At 38.6% G+C, this 22,005-nt stretch overlaps 1 protein-coding gene and 1 long non-coding RNA gene across 2 annotated transcripts in view; one reads left to right on the top strand and one right to left on the bottom strand.

Moving 5' to 3' along the window:
• Positions 1–1,865, top strand: part of LOC119471235 — an 83,915-nt gene extending 82,050 nt beyond the window's left edge. The window contains exon 3 of the long non-coding RNA XR_005200268.1: positions 1,790–1,865. This is a non-coding gene — a long non-coding RNA (uncharacterized LOC119471235). The remainder of the gene's footprint in view (positions 1–1,789) is intronic.
• PIK3C2G (phosphatidylinositol-4-phosphate 3-kinase catalytic subunit type 2 gamma) overlaps positions 1–22,005 on the bottom strand; it is a 395,898-nt gene that overhangs the window by 280,074 nt on the left and 93,819 nt on the right. The window contains exon 12 of the mRNA XM_017528884.2: positions 3,207–3,329. Coding sequence (XP_017384373.1) covers positions 3,207–3,329 — 123 coding nt within the window. The remainder of the gene's footprint in view (positions 1–3,206; positions 3,330–22,005) is intronic.

Here is a 22,005-nt window from a genome sequence, read left to right as displayed (position 1 = left end):
ATTCCCTCCCAATCTTCCCACCCCCTGCAATCCATCCCCTAGCCCCCCCACCCCCCAACAAACCCCAGTGTGTGATGGTCCCCTCCGTGTGTCCCTATGTTCTCATTGTTCAATACCCACCTATGTGTGAGACTATGTGGTGTTTGGTTTTCTGTTCTTGTGTTAGTTTGCTGAGAATGATGGTTTCCAGATTCATCCATGTCCCTGCAAAGGACATGAACTCATTCTTTTTTTATGGTTGCATAGTATTCCATGGTGTATATGTGCCACATTTTCTTTATCCAGTCTATCATTGATGGGCATTTGGGTTGGTTCCAGGTCTTTGCTAATGTAAAAAGTACCACAATGAAATATGTGTGCATGTGTCTTTATAGTAGAATGATTTATAATCCTTTGGGTATATACCCAGTAATGGGATTGCTGGGTCAAATGGAATTTCTATTTCTAGGTCCTTGAGGAATTGCCTCACTGTCTTCCACAATGGTTGAACTAATTTACACTCCCACCAACAGTGTAAAAGTGTTCCTATTTCTCCACATCCTCTCCAGCATCTGTTGTCTCCAGATTTTATAAAGATTGTCATTCTAACTGGTGTGAGATGGTATCTCAATGTGGTTTTGATTTGCATTTCTCTAATGACCAGTGATGATGAGCATTTTTTCATATGTTTGTTGGCTGCATAAATGTCTTCTTTTGAGAAGTGAATGTTCATATCTTTGCCCACTTTTGATGGGGTTGTTTGCTTGTAAATTTGTTTTAGTTTTTTTGTAGATTCTGGATATTAGCCTTTTGTCAGATGGGTAGATTACAAATTTTTTTTTCCCATTCTGTTGGTTGCCATTTCTTTTGCTGTGCAGAAGCTCTGGGGTTTAATTAGGTCTCATTTGTCTATTTTGGCTTTTGTTGCCATTGCTTTTGGTATTTTAGTCATGAAGTCCTTCCCTATGCCTATGTCGTCAATGGTATTGCCTAAGTTTTCTTCTAGGGTTTTTATGGTGTTGGGTCTTATGTTTAAATCTTTTATTTGAAATTGATTTTAGAATTAGATTTTTATCTTGAATTATCGATATGATGGCACAACTGTGTGAGTTGAAAATAAATCTGATGTTTTAAAACAACCAGAAATTACTTTTAATTAAACCAGAAGAATACTTTTAGGGATTGAGTGGATCAATCATTTTTTTTTTTTTTTTTTTTTTTTTTTTTTTTTTTTCTTGCTCTATAGCCCAGGGTGGAGTGATCTTGGCTGACTGCAACCTCTGCCTCCTGGGTTCCAGCGATTCTCTTACCTCAGCCTCCCATGTGGCTGAGATTACAAGTGTGAGTCCCCATGCCTGCCTAATTTTTACATTTTTAGAGACAAGGTTTCACCATGTTGGCCAGGCTGGTTTCGAACTTCTGACCTTAAGTGATCCATCTGCCTTAGCCTCCTGAAATGATGGGACTATAGGCATGAGCCACTGTACTTGGCTTGGTTAATGACTTTTTAAAGGAGTTACTTGTTATACCAAATTTATTAATTTGCCCAATAATACTTATTAGACTCTTACCCTGCTTGGTGCAGCTTTAGCTGCTGTCAACTAAATAAATTAAAAAAAAAAATCTTTGTATCATTTGGTAGGAGCAGACAGAAATCTAAACAAACACATTCAGTAAAGTATTATAAGAGAAATTTACAGGTTAGACAAAGCAATGAAAGAAAAGATGGACAATTTTACCCAATGATAACAGGAGGGGTTTATAGAAGAGGTAGAAGAGGCATCCTGAAAGATAATTATGTGTTTCCCAGATGGGCAAATGGAATGCTCTGTTCCTGACATGGAATAACCCTGGCAGAGGCATGACTTCTCAGTTCATAGTTAAGGTAAGTAGACAGATGAAAAGAATGACTGGTGGACAGTCAAGGGATAGTTAGGTTAAGTAGATAAGATGCAAATGAGTGGTGGATAGCAAGAACAGGGAATAGGGGTAATTCTGGAGGTAAAGATACAGAGATAGGTAGGGGCCAAAACACAGAAGGCCTTGTTTGCTTTGCTAAATAATTTGTACTTTGTCTTATAAGAATTGGAGAGCTACTGAAAAATTTTACAGGCAGAACTGATTCTATGAAAGAAAAAGGGATATTGTTATTGAGTGTCAGGTCTTTGGTCAAAGGAATAAATAACCTTACTCAAGGAAGGGGAGATAGAGATTGTCATGGTCCTAGAACAAGGTAGATTTAGTTTGGAATGGGAGGCACCATGAAGTATGTGAGAATTGAAGGTCACATGCCATGTTTCGGGAGACAGTCTCCATTGATTATGGTAAGAGTAAGAGTAAGAGTAGGATAGATGGTACTAACATCATCCTCTTCTACAAATTCAGACACATTTTTATTGATGGAAAAGTATCATGCTGAGAGTCAAATTACCTGCTAAGAAAGCCAGATCCTCTGAAAGAGCTGAGGGAGAGTAGGCAGGGGAATTTTCTTCTGCTTGAGGTGGGAAGAATATTGATCTGAGTGAAGCAATAGACACTGCAGAGAAATGACTGAGAGCAAGTCAGCAGAGCATGAAGAAATGCAGCAGTAACCATGGAAAAGCCGTGGGTGAGGCCTAGGAGCCCCCTGAGATTCTGAGTAAGGAGAAGGGTTAAGTTGAGTGTGGGGAGCAAAAAAAGGAGAGAAGGACAGTTATAATGTTAGGAAAGTATTTTATCTTCTTGATTTAACAAATCTTTACAGAAGAAGGAAATGGGAGCCAGCCACCCCAAATTAAGCTTATTGTAAAAAAAAAAAAAATTTGATTGTTTAAGTAAATTTGTACTTCAGCTTATGTGAGAAAATGGAGAAAATGGAGATTACCCACATTATCAGGAGGGTGGGTATTTTCTTTGTTATTTCTGGACACCCTCTACTTCTTTCTCAAAGAGAGCATATTCCTGATATGCACAGTGTGTAAATGATTAATAAGTCTTCTTTTTTCCAATTTCCTTTTTTCTCAGCTCAATAATATGAATTGGACACTTGTCTGGGTTTCTAAATGGACTTTTAATCTGTTGAATTGAACAGTCAGTTATCTATTAGCCCTAGTATATTTATCATTCCACTGAATCAAATCAACTGGCAGCATATATTTTTTTAATCACATCTGTTGCTTTAAAAAAAGGCGGGGGGAAGCTGATCTTTATTAGATAAATGATCCAAACAGAGTAAAGATTAAACTTACGTTTCATTCCAGTTGACCAAGAAAAAAAATAGTTTCTTGACTGGAATATTTCTGCAGTTTCTCACTTGGCACAGCTTCTTTCCAGCATACGTAAGCCAACAGGTAAAAGAAAATGCTTTGTAGCTAAAAAGAAACAACATCGATTCAATTAGCTTGGCACTTTAAAGAAACCAGCTTTCTATATGGGTCAATTATTTCTGTAGTCAAAAGTCAAATGTTAAAGTGATGTTTGCTTGCATAAAGCATGCTTTCAAAATTGCTTTAAGAATTTATGTTGGATATGTCAACGAGACTGTGGAATAGTAGACCCTAAGACCTTCCTTTATTCATGGAGAGAAAAATTCAACAATATGTTGACTAATTCCTTTTGTAAGAAAACCAGAAACCACTTAAGAGGAGGCTCCTATAACCCAGGTTAATTCAAAACCAGCCATGTCAGAGTTGGTAGAAAAATTAGTGGAATTCACTTACCAGAGCCTCTTGGCACAGGGTGGCATGATCAATGGTCAGAAGGAAACCCTCAATTTCTGGCTTCCCCTCAAGGGGGGAAAGAGAACACTGGAACATATATCTAACACTTAGACTTAGCACCATCAAGGCTACCAAAGAAACTAGCTTTTGTCTTTCCTGGATCTAAAAGCTGACAGGAAATGGCACCAGTCTGGGGGCCACTGAAAACAAAGATGATGGTTTGAACTAGCACGTCCTTGCTATTGCTTCTGTCTACAGCTCAGCATACAATGATTAGGAAAACTCCCAATTTATGGCTTCTTCTTGGGGAGGAAAAGAGTTGATTCATGTGTCCAACATTCCAGCTTGTGGGAGTACTATCAGAAGGACTGGTTTCTGTCTTATCTGTCTTGGAGCATTGCAGGACCTGGCATACCCTAGATTCCTGGAGACTGTTGAGCACAAAGGAAAGCTGGGTGGCTTCTTATTGTTCCAGAGGTCCTATGGTAGAGTAGACAAGGCCTCTGTACCTTGTCAGCCTCTCTCTGGTCAGGGAAAGTGGGAGAGAAGAAAGGAGCATATGTTCAACATTCCAGCTTTTAAAGAGATTGCCTGAGAGATTTCTTTCTGTTTTATCCAACTAGAAGCACTGATGGGATGCAGCATACTTATGCACACTACTGAAAACAAAATGATCTGATCACCTCACAGGAATTCCACAGAACCTACAACACAACAGACAGACAGCAGAAAAAGAAAGAAAATATGAGCTCCACAAAATAGAAACCAGCAAAATCCCTCTACTTGGAAATTTACAAGTACAAGTAGAGTGAAGATGCACTCTTATAAAAGGTTTGGAAGGCACACAGAATCTCTAGCCAGGTTTATTTTTGAAGCTTATTTTTTTTTTTCAGTGTGAAGCCAGACCACAAAGATTGAGAGAGTTAGCTTTTTTTTTTTTTTTCAAATGCACAGATCCCAGCACAAGGTAATAAGGCACGCAAAGAAACGGAACCATGACCTAGCCAGGGAAACAAAGGAACAAAACAAACCAATTCTAAGAAAATAAGGACATATAAATTATATGACAAATAATTCAAAATAACCATCATAAACATACTCAATGAAAAATTACGGATGAATAAAATGAGAATATCAACAAAGATATAGAAAATATTATTAAAAGAATCAAATAGAAAGTTTGGAGCTAAAGAATACAATAACTGAGTTGAAAAATTTACCACAGAGATTCTGAATCAGAATTGATAAAGCAGAGGAGATAATCAGTGAACTTGAAGACAGGTTATTTGAAATTGTCCAGCCAGAGAAGCAAAAAATGAAAACAACAACAACAACAACAACAAAAATCCCACAATGAACAGAAGAAAGCCAAATAGAATAACGGACATGATCAAGTAGGCCAATATATCTATATATTATTATGGGATTTTCAGAAGGTGAAAAAAGAAAAAAAAAAACAAGGAGGAAAGCTCATTTGAGAAAGTAATGATTGAAAGCTTCCTAAATTTGGGGAACAAAATGAACATCCAGCTTCAGGAAGCCTACTGGCTGCCAACTATGAAGAACCCAAAGAATATCCCATAGGGACATATTAAAATCAAATTACAAAATGTCAAAGATGAAACGAGAGTTTCACAGGTAGCTAGAGAATGTGACTAAGCATGTACAAGAGAACATTCATAAGATTATCAGTGTATTTTTCAGCGGAAACTTTGTGAGCCAGAAGAGGGAGAAATAATATATTCAGTGTGCTGAAAGAAAAACAAAACTGTCACTAAAGAACACTATATTTGAAAAAAATCATTTTATGAGATGAATAAAAGCTAAGGCAGTTCCTCACTACACGACCTGCTTTATAAGAAACTGTCTTTCAAATTGAAATGAAACAATACTTTAGAGAAACGCAAAAGCATCAAAAGTATAAAACTCACTGGTAAAGATAAATTTATAGACAAATACAGAACACCATAATGGTGCTAAATTAATTACTTTAAACTCTGGTATAGCATTTAAAAGACCAAAGTACAAAAATAGCTACAACAATGTGCTAATGGATATGTAGCATAAAAAGATGTAACTTGTGACATCAATAACAAAGTGTGGTGGAGTGGAAACAGAAGTACAGAGTTTTCTTTTGTAATTGAATTTAACAGCTTAAAGAAGGTTGCTATAAATATGAGATATTTTGTATAAGACTCATGGTAAACACAAAAAGAAACCTATGGAAGACATGCAAAAAATAAACAAGGAAAAAAATCAAAACATGTCACTACCTAAAAAAATCAAAGCAAGTCATTACCCAAAAAAATCAATGAACCCTAAGAAACAGCCAGAGAGGAAAAGACAGAGAAGATACAAGACAGAAAACAATTAGCAAAATGGTAATAATAAGTCTTTCACTATCAATTACTTTAAAAATAAATAAACTCCCCAATCAAAAGACATTGTCCATTTAACCAACAGCATGGCTAAATGGACAGAAAGTATATAATATCCAACTAGATGCTACCGACGAAAGACCCATTTAGATTTAAGGACATGAATAGGCCAAAAATGAAAGGATAAAAAAGCTATCCTATGCAAATAGTAACCAAGGGAGCAGGGGTGGCCATACTTACATGATCAAAGTAAAGTTTAAGTAAAAAACCATAACAAGAGAAAAAGAAGGACATTATATAATGACAAAAAGGTAAATTAACCAGGAGGCTATAACAAAACATCAGAACACTCAATATATAAAGCAACTTCCGAACACCCAACATATAATGTAATCATTGACAGAGCTGAAGCAATAAACAGCAAAACAATAATACTAGATATTAATAATAGTCCACTTTTAATGAGTAGAACAACCAGATAGAAGGTAAGTAAACAGAGGACTGGAACAACGCTACAGACCAAATGGACCTAGCAGATAAATACAGAACATTCAACCCAGGAGGAGCAGAATACATATTCTTCTAAAGCAAACAGGACTTTCCAGTCTAGATGACACATTAGGTCACAAAACAAATCTCAACAAACTTAAGAAAACTGAAACAATGTCAAGTAGCTTTCTGACCTCAGTAGAATGAAATTTAAAATCAATAGCAGGAAGAAATCTGGAGCATTCACAAATAGGTGGAAATCAAACAACGCACTCCTGCAAAACCAATGGTTCAAAGAAATCCAAAGGGCAATTATAAAATTCTCAGAATTGGCAGTGCTTACAGCTTGAGGAGTGCATCCTGCCCAGGTGCAGTGGCTGCCATTGAGACCCACCTGAGGCACTTTGCCTTCAGCCTCGCAGCATTCCTAGCTGCAGCTCCTGCACCTGTTCAGCTTTCTCACTCACCCTATCTTCCCTGTAGCCTGCTGCACCATGGAGTTGGCATTGGTGGCATTAGCACCAATTGAGCTGGTCTGCAGCAGCAGGTACCAACATTTATAGAATGAGGAAGAGCCTGAAGAACCCAAGAAGGCTTCAGGTGAGGTTCCTCCATCTTACAGTAGCAACTCTGCAGAGAATATGGTATATTTGACTATGAAGATGAGTCTAATTTTCTAATGCCCCTGTTTTACAATATGGTTACAAACAGTACCAATTTATAATTAAGTCAAGAGAATCAAGGCTGAAGCTATTTCTTTGGTTCCTGGAAGAGACGAAGATTTTGTGAGACAAGATGATTTTGATGATGCTGACCAGCTGACAACAGGAATTTTTTTGGTTAACATTTTTCCTGGCCTTCCTCTTAACTGGATTGAATTTTTTCCTGTCTTTTTTCCTAACTGCTTCAGTGGCAGGAAGATATGACACCATTTCAGAATTTGGTCTCTTTCTATTTAAGTGGGTCCTGAGAGTCAGATTTCTAACCTGTTTCTCTTGATGCTGGTAGTCAGCACTGAGGTTGTGGAATGAACCAAATGCTGAGTTAAGGTGCCTGATGCTAACATGATGATCATAAATTATTAGACATCTTGGACCTGAAATGATCTCAAAATATCCTTACATTTTAAATGTGTAAGAAGCCTAGCTTGCTGGCAGAAAGCCAAGTGTGGGATGCAAGTGCCTAGTGGACCTCTTTCGGTAAGCAGAACGAGCAAATGTTAGTTTGGTAAATAAACTAATGCTAAAGCTAGCAGAAGAAAGGAAATAATAAATATAAGAGCAGGAAAAAATGGAATAGAGAGTATATAAACAATAACAAAAAAGGAAAAAGAACAAAGAGAACATGTAAACAATAGAAAAACAACAACATGACAACAAAACTCAAAGTTGGTTTTATGAAAAGATCAACAAAGAGGGCAAATCCTTGCTAAGTAAAAAGAGAGGACTTAAATAAAAACAGAAATATCAAGGAGACATTACCATTGATGCTGCCGAAATTTTAAAAAGGGATTATAAAAGACTAGTAATTATATGTCAACAAATTGGTTAAACTAGAAGAAATGAATAAATTCCTAGAAACACATCTTCCCAGACTGAATCACAATGAAATAGAAAATCTGAACAGACATAAAACCAGTAAATAATAAAAAACCTTGTAACAAAGAAAAACACAGTACCACATGGCTTCACTGAAGCATTCTACCTGACATTTTAAGAATTAATGCCAAGGCTTCTCAAATTCTTTTGTGAGAAACACATATTCACCCATCTAAATCCAAAGACTGGATTTGAAGACATGAACAACAGTTGAAGCGAAACTTTTAATAGTGGTCTTGTAAGATTGGATGTCTGGTGGGTAGGCACACGTCAGGCAGTTACAGCAGGTAATTTATCTTCTAGCATGCAAGTCCCTCCCGCAGTTCCTCACTGGTCGAGTACTGTGGGGTTACAATCTTCCAGGAGGTCACCTAAGTTTCATTATTCCCCTTATAAAGTTATACCCTTGTCCCCTTCCCTGCTTAAATTGTGATTTTCCAATAGTGAAACTTTCTTCCCTTTAATGGGCTGAAGACCTTCTAGGTGCATGAGTTGTACAGTTTGTTATATCTGCAGGCTGGCTGCCAGTACTTAGGTTTATCATGCCTTGAAAAGGGACCATTTAAAATATTTTCTCATAAATTCACTTTTTTTTTTTTTCTATTTACTTCCTTTGGTCTCATTTTCATTTAAACCGTTTTGGCCCATGAATTGTTCTAGAATTTGTTTACTTTCTTCCTCATAGGAGAGTGAGTTTAATTTGATTTCTAACAGTAGCAGTTTATTTTGCTGGTAAGTAATTGGCAGTTGATTATTAGAAGCTGTTTCATTTAATCTCTGTGCTAGGCCCTTCACACAAGGGATAATATAACATCCCACTGTTGTTAAGACTCCTGCCACAATTATGAGAGATGTGAAGATTGAAGCTACCATGTCTTTCCATTTTCCAAACGAACCTTCTAGTCAACCCATAAATAGGTCATTAATCCCAGCATTTTCTGCCAGTTTGTTGGCTAGAGTTGTCAGTCATTATAAAGCTTTTGTGATGGTCCGACCCGGGGCAATTTTGTTGGGAATGAAAGTTCATTTCCCACCAAGCATAACACATATGCCCCCTTTCCTGCTAGTATCATGTCTAGCACAAGCCTGTTTTCCTAGGACATTCAGCTGGTGGCATCTAACTGACTAGCCACCACTTTGAGGGTGTCCCAAGAATAACTGATGAAGTTCTGTTGCTTAAAATAGATGTAGTTAATCCAATACACATTTTTATTAATAGTTGACCACCAGAAGAGTGCTGACTCAAACCCAGCACCTATTTGGTTTAAGGCCTTGAATTCATTAGGCAACCCCCTAGGGACTCCTATTGAGTCAACATATATATTGGCATTAAAAGAATTTGTTAAATCTCTCCAGTTTCGGTGGCCACGTGTATTTCTGGATGTCTTACGGAATGCCAGGGTGAAAGCATAAGTCCCAGTTCAATTGAATGGTAAGAAGTTACAGAGGTTCCTTTTCCCACAATACCACCAGACATCAGCCTGGGGTATATAGAGAGCTGAATAATTGCCATTGCCTGACTCATCAGTGACGTTTAGGATGTGGGTACAAATTGAGAGTTCTTCCGTGGGCTTATTGAACTCTGCCCTCTGCCTAGAGAGGTAAGAGGTGTGGTTTATATTCTTTATAGAGACAGAGGGGATTGTTCTGGGTTTGACCTCCACAATGTGGGAAAGAGCAATGATAGACTCTTACAAGTCACATTTCCCCATGCATCTTCATCTTGGTATACAGCCAGCATGCAGCACATTTCTTCAGAATCAGTATCTCATGCTGGGGGAAAAGGATCACTTGTGCCTGAGCATCCCACAGCACACACATAGCAGTTACTCTTTTTGAGGGCTTGTGCTGAAAATTTGCCTCATTCAGCCCAGGCATTCACATTCCCATACCCTGTTTTAATTTCTAAGGTTTGCCTAAATCCTTTACCTCAATTATTTTTACCCTTTTAGGGTCATTATTTGGTGGACTAAAGTGTTTACTAGGGTCTGGAGTTGGAGTAGTCCTGGGCAAATGGAAGGTTGAATTTTCAATTACTTTGAGAACAAATCACCCTAGGGGGTCTTTCCCTGTGATGGCTGCCCCTAACACATATATCTTAGATGGTACTTTTGGTTTTGGTCTAGAATGGCTGTATTGTTAATAGTGATAAGTATAGGATTGCATTCTAAATTCTGGCGGTTATTTGGTGGGGAGCCCTTGGACAGATGTAGTTTATTCTTTAAGAGTCTTCAGCCCAGAGATACCCACCCCATGTCTACTGTCCAACCCTGAAATTCGGTAGCCCACCATACATCATCCCAGCTGGGGCAGGGTGATGCCCTACTCTAATCTGTATCTGGTTCAACACAAAGGTATTTATTCACCTGTGAGAGCTGTCTTTGTCTTTCTAAATTCTCACAAGGTAAGACCGGGCAGGCATTAAATTTAATAGTCTGGGGTGCTGCCATCTTGGTTACATTAATTACCAACCTGATTGAGTAGGGAGGAGTTCCCTGCCAGTTTCCATGAGGACCTTCTGCTCTTTGTATAGTAGCCCATCCCAGCCACATTAACTTACAGAAATGGGGCCAACCCATGTTTTCTTTTAGGTTTTTCTCAGATTTAAGAGTTCTTCAGGTGACCCATGCACTTTCCACTGGTCTTTTTCCTTCTCTTCTGGGGTCTCTTTTACCAGTACCCTGACTCAAGTATAGTGAATCCATTCCCATCCAGCTGTTTGCATAGCCATCTCAGTGGCCAGGAGCTCTTGAAAATGACCTTCCCAGATTGTTTCTTACCAAGTCTTAATCAGCACCAAGTTACCAGGCTGGAAATGAGGAACTATGAACTCAAGAGGCAGAGTTTGAGTCATAAGTATTTTTAACCTAAGGGATGACAGGGTGGAGGATATGGCCAGTATACACTTCCTTAAGAATTGATCCTTGGTTTCCCTAGTAGGGAGATCGGTAGTTCTGCCTAACGTGGGAGCCCATATAATAACTTGTAGGGGGAAAATCCCATGTCTTTGCTTGGGGCTGTCCTAATCCTAAGAAGGGCTATTGGGAGACACCTGGTCCAAGGCATTTTAGTTTCTAAGATTAGTTTGGCGATATGCTTTTTGAGAGTTTGATTCATTTTTTTCTACCTTTCCAGAGGAAGGAGGATGCCAAGGGGTGTGATAATTCCATCTAACTTGTAAACCTTCCATAATTCCCCTTAACACCCTTGAGGTAAAGTGGCTCCCATTATCTGAATTAATATTTTCCAAATTCAGGCCAAATCTAGGTACAATCTGTTCTAACATTATTTTGACCACATTCCCAGGGGCGGCTATTGGAGGCGGAAAGCCTTCCACCAGATGGAAAAGTGATCTATGATCACCAATAAAAACTTTAGTCTTCCTACTTTGGGCATTTCCGTGAAATCTACTTGAATGCTTTGAAATGGTCTTAGTCCGGGACGTCTTGCTTCCATGGCCTGTTTTCTAATCACCTTTTTGTTTATCCCTTGATGAGTTATACAACTTCCAGATACTTGTTTAGCGTGGGTATAAGTCCCTATATGCCCATAATTACTAATTATTGCATTAGGCAGAGCCTGGGGGCCCCCAATGGCTCCCTTTGTGTAATATAGACATTAGTTCTTTTATCAGTGGTTAACTTATCATTTCTTTCACATCAGGAAGTACCTATTTTCCATCTTCAGTTTGAGTGACCCCTATCCTGTCTAATTTTTCCTTCTTCTCTGATAAACTGGGGCCTTAATACTACCTTAGAGATGTCTGGGATCAGGCTAAATAGTCTAATTTCTTCCTCCAGGAGGCTTGCTTAGGAGCTTCATCTGCAAGCCTGTTTCCCATAGCTTCTTCCATAGTGTTCCCTTTCTGATAAACATTTACATGAACTATGGCTACTACTGCAGGAAGCAGGGGGCTTTCTAAAAACCTGCTTGACCAGTTCCTCATGTACCAATTCTTCTCCCCTGCTATTAATTAGGCCCCTGCTGACCAGATTTTTCCAAATGTGTACTACCCTTAGGAATGTTTAGAATCAGCATATATAGTGCCTTCTTGGCCTTGAAGGAGCTTTAGATCCTGGTTAAGAGCATGTAATTCACAGGTTTGAGCCAACCAGCCATTAGTTAATTTACCTTTCTCACATAAGGAGTGTTCATTTCCATCAATGACACCATACCCATTGTATCTCTTGTCATGTGTCACTCGGGCCACCCACCCACAAACAGCCCTTATACCATTATGTAGTGGAGGTTCCCAAAGGTCTGATCTAACTTTGGTTTGGTATTACATGATATATAAGCAGTTACAATATGATGTCTCTTTGTTGTCCTCTCCTTTCCATAGAAAACTGGCTGGATTCAGGCAAGTATTTGTTGTTACAACCAAATTATTATTTTTTCTACTAATATGGCTTCATATTTTAAAATTCAAGAATCCATTAACCATCTCCTGGCTTTTTGATTTAATATATTCCTGACCTGGTGTAGGGATGCTTACTATTAGGGTCCCACCAAAGGTTAGCTTTCGACTCTCCTGTACCAGCAGGGCTGTGGCAGCTGCTGCTTGCACACATTCGGGCCACTCAAAAAAGACAGGATTGAGAAGCCTGAAGACAAAAGGAACAGTTTACATCTTCCCTCACCAGGTTTGAGTGAGCACCCCAAGGGCCATGCCCTGGTCTACTGTTACAAACAGATGAAATGGTTTCTCTAAAGATGGGAGGGCCAGTACCGGAGCCGTAATGAGGGCCGGCTTTAGCTCTTTCACTGCCTGAATTTTCTCTGGAGACCAATGCAAGGGATCAGTTTCCCTTTCTAGTAACTTGAGATACAAAATTTTTGAGCATATTGGTTAATCCAAAACCTACAGTAACAAGTTAAACCTAAAAAATTTGGGGGTTCTTTTTGTCTTAAGCAAAGGTAGATCCACTATTTCCAATATTGTGTTTGGGTTTACTCTCCACTTCCCTTCACTAATCAGGCGTCCTAAATATTTAACTTCTTTTTCTATAGACTGCAATTTGTTCTTAGAGACTTGCAATCCCCTTTGTTCCTAGGAAATTAAGCAAGCTTATGGTGGTTTTTGATACCTTGGCCTTCCTCTCCCCAGAAATTAAAGGATTATTTACACAGTGTAACAACTCGGTTCCCTTGGAAGGTTGGAATTCCTTCAGGACTTTTTTTAAGATTTGACTAAATAAGTTTGGGGCCTCCATGAAATTTTGTGGCAGCATAGTTCAGCCATACTATCGTTTTCTCCCAGTTAGAAAACTCCCATTTAAAAGCAAGAAGGTCCCTACTCCTAAAGTTTAGGGAATACGCCGAGAATGCATCTTCTAGATCCACCACACTGAACTACTTATGTACATACGGTATCTTACTAAGGAGGGTGTAGGGATTAGGCACCATGGGTGGCAGGTTTGGACAATTTGATTTATAGCCCTTACCTCTTACACTAATCTATATGATCCATCAGTCTATTTGACTGAGAGAACTGGAGTATTGTATGGTGACATGCAGGGTTTTAATAGTCCATCTTTAATTAATCCCTCTATTACTGGTTGGAAACCTTTTCTTCCTTCAATAGAAATAGAATATTACAAACTACTTTTCCTGGTTGTTTTAGTTCAATTTGTAAGGGTATGATTTTTAACCCTTGCCTGTTACCTATCCTAGTCCACACAAGGGGATTAATTTTTCTTTCCTCCTTTTTTATTAGGAGGCCCATCACTACTTTTATTTGTCCTTCTTTTATTCCTAATCCTAAACTCAATCTCACAATCAGGTCTCAACCCAGGAGGTTAGTTCCTGCTTTAGGAACATACAAGAGTGACCACTCAGTTTGTTCTGGTCCCAATCTAATTAACATTTTATTGACTATCAAAACCTGAGATCCCTCCCCTTTATCCCCCATACTGTCAACTTTTTCTTAGAGAGTTCTGTACTCCTTGGTTGGTGAATTATGGAGGAGTGAGCTACCCCAGTATCAACCAAAAATGTCACTTATCCTTCCTTGGGTCCCACCTTCAAATTTATCAAGGGTTTCTGTTGGGGCTTACTCAGAAGGAATGCTTGACCCCCCCGCCCAAGTCTTCATCAGTGGTCATAAGGGGATCACCTTTTCTTCTTTCTTCCATTCAGGACATTCTCTCTTACAATGGCCTGGCTTTCCAGACCTGTAACATCCACTCAAAGTCTTAGGAGCTTTTCCCTTTTTTTTTTCCCTCTGTGTTGAAATCTATCATTATCTTGTCTCCTTTGAGGGGGATCTTGATTTAACCGTTTTCTAACTACCTCTTCCACAGTAGAAACCATGATTTTCACTTTCTGTTTCTGCTTCTCTTCCTCTCTTCTCACAAAAACATCCTGAGCTTCCCTCAGTAATTCCTCAATTTGTTTCTCATCCCATCCATCAATCTTTTGTAATTTTTTATTTGTAATGTCAGACAAGCTCTTAATTACAAAGTTACCTTCAGAAGGCCTTTTACTACTGGGTCCTCTGGATCTAATCCAAAGTATTTTCTCATCTGATCTCTGAACCTCTGCAAGAATGCAGAGGGAGTTGCCTCTTTTTGCTGTTGAATCTTGAATGCCTTTGAAATGTTTTGTGCCCTAAGAATGAACTCTTTCATCTCTTCAATGATTAGTTTTCTGAGGTCCTGCATTTGGGCCTGGTCCCTGGTATTATTATTCCATTTGGGATCAGCATTTGGAAACTTTTGTTTGGCTGGTGAGACTTTTTGTCCAGGAGGGTGTTGCCTCTCCCAGATGGTCATAGCCGCTCTCCTAATCATTCCCATTTCTTCTCCTGTGAACAGGATATTCATGATAGACATCATTTCAGCCCGGATGCAAAAGCTGGGTCCTAGGAATTGGTCCAGCTGGTCTGCTAAACTGAGGGGGTCTTCTAAGAGTGGTTTCCTTTCCTCCTTGAAATTCCTGACTTCAATACTTATAAGAGGAACATTTACAAAGCCAATCTCTCCCTGTCTCATGGGAGCTTCCTGAGAGGAAACATGGTAGGTGCCTGCTGTATGGAAGGTATAGGAAAGTTCTCAATATCCCTCTTACACTGTTCTAATTCTTTTCTTAAATTTGGATAAGGATTTAAAGAAGCAGTTGGTTTGGCTTTCACATGGTCTCCAGGTCTTTCTTCCTCTAATCCTCCTGCTGTCCCTTTATTTTCCTGTCCCCTGTTTTGTTAGACATGTGGAGGGGCAAACATGATGGGGGTCCCAGGGCTTTCCCTGGGTGAGGGGTTTTTACTGGGCTCTTTTTCTTCTTCTTTGAAGGGGGACATGGGGCTAATTTCTTGATTCAGCAAAGATTATAACCTATCTCTTCTCGTGAGGATGAGTTTTTATCATTCACACAGAGAATTAAAGCTTAGCAAACCCAATCTTCATCTGAGCCAAACTTAGCCCAAAAGACCAAAGGCTTATGAATGGGATCTTTGGGCCAGATAAAACAGCAATGCTTTATCATCTTTTGCTTTTTCTTTTCCTTGATTCAAGTGTTATCCCTCTAAACCTGCAGCATTCTCCTCAAAAGACTATCTGCAGGAATGTCAGAGGGAGTCTCTTCGGCTCCCTCTTTTCTTTGTCCCCCAGGCCTAGAATTTTTGTTTCCCATTTTTGGTCAGTCTCTGTTTCTGAGCTATTCACTATGTACTCAATCTCCTCTACTGGAAGTTTCTTACACACCACTAGAATCAATGCATCTGTCTCTGACCAATGAAACCACAGATTAGGACTCTGCACTCACCTCATATCTAGGATATGTCTCAGTCACAAACACTTGACCTCCAAAAATGCCCAACCACCACGGCAGTATGTATAGTCCAATTTTCCTACCTTGGCTTATGTACGAGGTAGCCTGGTTGCTGCAGTGCCTGCTTTTCTCCCTGTGTTGTCTCATCTTCCTCCTAAATAACAGTCTTGGGTTTGTCTACGGCATCTGTGGGGAGCTGGGACACCTGGACAGAGTAGGCCATCTAAATGGGATGGGACACATCTTCCCTCTAGGCTGAAGTCCCATTCCATGTAGGCACAGAGATCCTGGATGGGCCCCAGGTTTGTGAGAAACACACTCTCATTCATTTAAACCCAAAGAATGGAGGTGGAGACACAAAGAACAGCAGAAGTGAGACTTTTAATGGTGGTTTTGCAAGATTGAGTGCCTGGTAGCAGGCACACCCAGGGAAGTTACAGGAGATAATTTATCTCCTAGCATGCAAGTCCCTCCCCCAGTTCCTCACTGGTCAAATACTATGGGGTTACAATCCTTCTGGACTTCTCCTAAGTTTTATTATCCCCCTTATAAGGTTATACCCTGGTCCCCTTCTGCTTAAGTTGTGATTTTCCAATAATGAAACTTTCTTCCCTTCAGTAGTCTGACTCCTCCTCTACATTCTGTTCACTTATTGTGACCTTCTAGGTGCATGAACTATGTGGTTTGTTACATCAGCAGGCTGGCTGCCAGTATTTAGATTTTTTTTTAAATGCCTTGAAAATGGACCATTTAAAATGTTTTCTCACATTTTCAAGTCTGAAAGTGGAAAGCACTTCCAAAATAATTTTATGATGGTCAACATTACTCTGATACCTAAGCCAAGCAAAAATACTATAAGGAAAGAAAACTACACACCAATTTCCATAATGAGCATAGACATAAAAATTACTGGCAAAATACTAAAAAACCAATCCAAAAGCACATTAAAAGAATTATGCACATTATGACCAAGTAGGATTTATCCCTGGATGCAAGGATGATTTAGCAACACAAAAATCAACCAATGTGATACCACATTAACAGAACAAAAACTAAAAGTCATATCATCATTTTAACAGATGTAAAAAAAAAAATAAAAATCACATTATCATCTTAATAGATGTGCATAATTTTAATAGAGACAATTCAACATCTTTTTTTTTGTAATGAAACCACACATCATAAGAATAGAAGCAGATTTTGTCAACGTAATAAAGGCTATATGTGAAAAGTTTACAGCCAAGAAGTTATTCCAAGGTGAAAAGTTGAAAGCTTTTCCACCAAGATCAAGAACAAGAGAAGCATGCCCATCTCTGTCAGTTCTATTCAACATCATACTGGATGTCCTAGCCAGAGCAATTAGGCAAGAAAAATAACTAAAAAGCATCTAAATCAGAAAGGAAGAAATAAAATTTTCTGTTTATAAACAATATTATCTTCTGTGTAGAAATTCCTGATTACACCAAATAACCACAAGAACTAAAAAATGAATTCAGCAATGTTGTAGGATGCAAAATCAGTGTAGAAATAGCTGCATTTCTAAACAGTAACAATGTGCAATCCTAAAAGTAATCAAGAAAACAATCTCATTTACAATAGCATGAAAGAGAAAAAACAGGAATATGTTTAACCAAGGATGCAGAAGAATTGTACACTGAAAACTATAAATTTTTGCTGAAAGAAATTAAGGAAATACAAATAAATGAAAAGATATCTCATTATGATAGATTAGAAGACTTTATATTATTAAAATATCCATTCTACCCAAGGCAAACTGTAGATTCAATGCAATCTCTATCAAAATCCCAATGCATTTTTTGCAGAAAAAGGGGAAAATAGCTTACATTTTATATGGAATCACAGAGTATGCCAAATGACTAAAGCAATCTTGAAAAAAAAAATAAATGAAGCTGGTGGCCTCACAATTTTGAACTTTTAAACACATTGCAAAGCTACTGTGATCAAAACAGTATGACACTGGCCTAAACACAGGCATAAGGAGCAATGTAGAAGAATGAGGAGCCCAGAAATAAACCCATGCATATATGGTCAGCTGAACTTTGACAAGGGTTCCAAGACTACATAATGGGGAAACTATAGTCTTTTTAATAGATAGTGTTTTGGGGAAACTATTTATCCACATACAAAAGAGAAAAATTGGACCCTCAACTTACATCATACCAAAAAAATATCAATGATCTGCACATATACCCCAGAACCTAAAGTACAAAAAAAAAATCCTCAAAATCAAAAAACTATCTTGTTCATCACACACACACACACATACAAAAGAATAGATTAGAGACTTAAGTATGAACTGAAACTGAAAAACAACAACAAAAAAAAAACTATAAAATGCCTAGAGGAATACAAGAGGAAAGCGTCATCCGATTATTCTTGGCAATGATTTTCTGTATATGACAATAGCAGCAGAGACAACAAAAGTAAAAATAAATAAATAAATAAATAAATAAGGCTACACTAAATTAAAAAGCTTCTTTTTAACAAAATTCAGTATCAAAAGACAGAAAGGGAAACCTATGGAATAGGAAAAAATATGTATGAATATGTATGAATCTTTTAAGTTTTTTAATTTAAAAAATATATAAATAACTCCTAAAAATCTTCATTTCTCCAAGGAAGACATACGCATGGTCAATAACTTCATGAACAGGTGCTCAACTTTATTACTCACAGCTAAATGTGTTCCTAACCCATATAAAAAGATTCATTTTTTAAGTTTTTTAAAATTTAATATGTGTCATCTTATAATCTGAATTACTTAATATTTAGTTTCAATAGCTGCAAATATTTAATAATAAAATAAAAATAGAAAAGGAGGGAAGTACAAATCAAAACCACAATGGGATGTCACCTTATACCTGTTGGGATAGTCACTGTATATGTGTATGTTTTTAAAATACATGTATGGTTATATTTTTTAAAAGGTAATAACAAGCATAGCTCAGGATGTGGAGAAACTGGAATCCTTGTCCACTGTTAACAAGAATGTGGAATGGTGTAGCCACTATGGAAAACAGTATGAGGTTTTTCAAAAAATTAAAAATAGAACTACTATATAATCCAACAATCCTACTTCTGGGTGTTTATCCAAAAGAACTGAATTAAGATCTTGAAGAGCTATCTGAACTCCCATGTTTATTTCAACATTGTTCATAATAGCCATGATGTAGAAAGAATCTAAATGCCCACCAGCAGGTGAATGGATAAAGAAAACATGGTATATACATACAATGATACATTATTCAACCTTGACAACAGGGAAAATCCTGTCATTCTACAACATGAATGAATATTAAGGACATTATGCTAAATGAAGTAAGCCAATCACAGAAAGACAAATACTAAAGATACCACTTTATGAAGGCAAAAAGTAGAATATAAGTTACTAGGGGGTTGGGGATAGAAAAGGAAGTTGTTGTATAATGAATACAGAATTTTAGCCATGCCAGAAGAAAAGGTTCTACAGATTCTCCCATACAATAATGCACACGTAGTTAACATTACTGTACTTTACAATTAAACCTTTTTAGTAGGGTAGATTTCGTTTTCTATATTTTTACCACAATTTTTAAAAAGCTGAAAAAGAAGAAACAATATGCAAATGCTCTAATAAACATAAATTATTTAGGACTAGACTTTTGTATAAACCTCTAACGTGAAATTCAGTGTTGGAGCCAAAGTATCTAACAACACTTATTCACTTTGCAATTTTAAATTGAATGAGAATTCATGTGGGTTAGATTTTTAAACATTTAATGAACTCATAGGATAACCAATAATAGTGCTAATATTTCAGAGAAGTTCTGGAAAGTAAATATCATGCTTGAATATTTTTTATTTAAATGTAAAACATGTTTGTACACAATACCTGATGAGCTTTCCAACATTAAACACACACACTCACCTTCTTACAAAACTGTAAAATCTTGTAAAAAAAACTTAATAAGTAAAAGCAACATCAATTTAAAATATTACAAATATACATATATAATAGAAATTCTCTGCGAGTAGCAAAATTTCCCACACAATATCTAAACAGCAAACAGGTCTTTTAAAATAAAATGTTCTTAACATTTTGGAGTATCTTTTTTTTTTTTTTAGTTTTTATAGCTGTTATCTCTTGATCTTTTGTATGTACTGTTGCCCAACAATTTAATGTGATAATTAGAATAAAAGAATTTGGTATTGATACAGGGCAATACTAGGCAGAAAAGGGAGGGGTCCCTGGCAAAGCCCCACCCTCAAGCCTGGACCTGAAGCCCAAAGTGAGAACCTGCATTCCTGTTTTTCCACTCAAATGTTGCTTTTTGGCCCACCCACCCCCATCCTATAACGATAAAAACCCCAGGCTCCAATGGCAGAGAAGCAGCATAAAAAGAAAGAAGGGAAGAAACAGCCCGAGGTCAGCAAGAAGCATCTTGACTTCAGAGGGACAGCTTGACAGTCGGATCTTGGAGAAGATTTTGGCCAGGGATAGCGAAACTCCGGGGGAAGACCACCTTCCCACTCCCTCTCCTTTCCAGCTTTCCATCCCACTGAGAGCCACTTTCCTCAGCAGTGAAATCCCTCACATTACCATCTTTGATTTGTTCGTGTGACCTGATTCTTCCTGACTCCAAACAAGAGTTCAGGATACAGAGAGCTGTTAAAACACTTAAGCCATTTGTGGATGACAAAGCTAACAGGCACTGTAATACATGCCCTCTGGGGCGCCAGGGATTGCAGGTACCCCCAAGATGCTGCCATGGGGCCACATGTTGTTCTACTCCTGTCAGCACCCAGAAGCACTTGTCCTGGCCCCTATACCCACTCATCTGCATGCTCTCCCTCCTGTGAAGGGTTGACAGCTTGGACTGCGTAAATGAGCCAAGCCCTTCATGAATCCTGTGAAAGGGTCAAGGGAACTATCATGTTTCATCTGGGGGGCTGCCCAGGATATTTCAGAAGGTGAAGCAAAATGTGGATTTGTCTCTCTTTGTCCTCAGACTTTCCTTTGAGCTATGCCATTTGCAGGGGATAGGATGAAATCCTACAATCTCTCTTTTTGGGGGTAAAAGGAATGTTGGCTCTATTTTCCTTCATGGAGGTCTAGTTGTCATGTGGGACTGGAATAAAGTCCTGGGGAAACTGAAGGCCTGTTGCCAGGGCCACTCCTCAGTGGTGCCGGAAGGCCACAAGACTGAACCTGCTCCCCAAGCACCTGTCAAGGCATCAGCCAAGAACCCCAGACTTTTTCTATAATATCTTTTCTTCCTTCTTTCATGGTTTGTAATGACTCGTAACTCTTCTTTTATAATGTTAAGAGTGTTCTACTACGAACTGCAGCAATGACACTAGGCAGAATGTATGTTGGGCCCGGCCATCAGATATGCAACTCAGAACAATACTATTTCCATATGTTCCTAAAGGTGTGACCCCAAATCCCAATGGCCACAGGTGTGTGAATATGATGGGCAGGTAAATGGTGGTTTTCCTTCTCACCCCCACCTTTTCAGGCTTGGGCACGTGGGCATGTCCATAACATGCATGTGCTGTGCCCAACAGCCAAGTAGAATGGGAGTTAGCTGTGCACACTGCCCAGGCCCCAGCACAGTCTTCTGCGCCAGGGACCCCATGCAGCTGGCTGGCCAGTGCTCCCTGCTTGCTGTTCCTTCCTGTCAGCAGCCCATAGAGTCTTTCCTCCCCTGGTCAAGGAGTTTAGCCCGGTTGGAACTATGAGAGGGATAGAGTGATTAAAGGAACCTATTTGTAGAGAGCAAGCGGCTCTTTTCCTGGACCACCCCCTTTTGCCTTTTAAGCTGTTTTTGTTCATTTTTCCTTTTCTAAGTGAAGGGTTTCTTTTCCTACCTCTGCACTCTGCTTATGCTAGGGAGACAACAGAGGAGTGAGCCCTGCTGGCTGATAACTGCAAATCTGGCAGGGACCATTTGGGACTTAATCTAAAAGGACCCTGAAATACCTTTTTGTCTCAACCTTGATTCCAAGCTTCAGGTTGAGGCCCTAGGAAGGAAAGCCAGATCTGAGGGATCCAAACAAGAAAACAGGCACAATGTAAATGGGCAGGACCAATTT

Source organism: Cebus imitator, unplaced genomic scaffold, assembly GCF_001604975.1.
Source record: "Cebus imitator isolate Cc_AM_T3 unplaced genomic scaffold, Cebus_imitator-1.0 Scaffold2, whole genome shotgun sequence".
In the NCBI taxonomy this organism is placed as follows: Eukaryota; Metazoa; Chordata; class Mammalia; order Primates; family Cebidae; genus Cebus; species Cebus imitator.
Note: the sequence above shows the minus strand (reverse complement) of the source record. Positions and strands in the feature narration are given on the sequence as shown.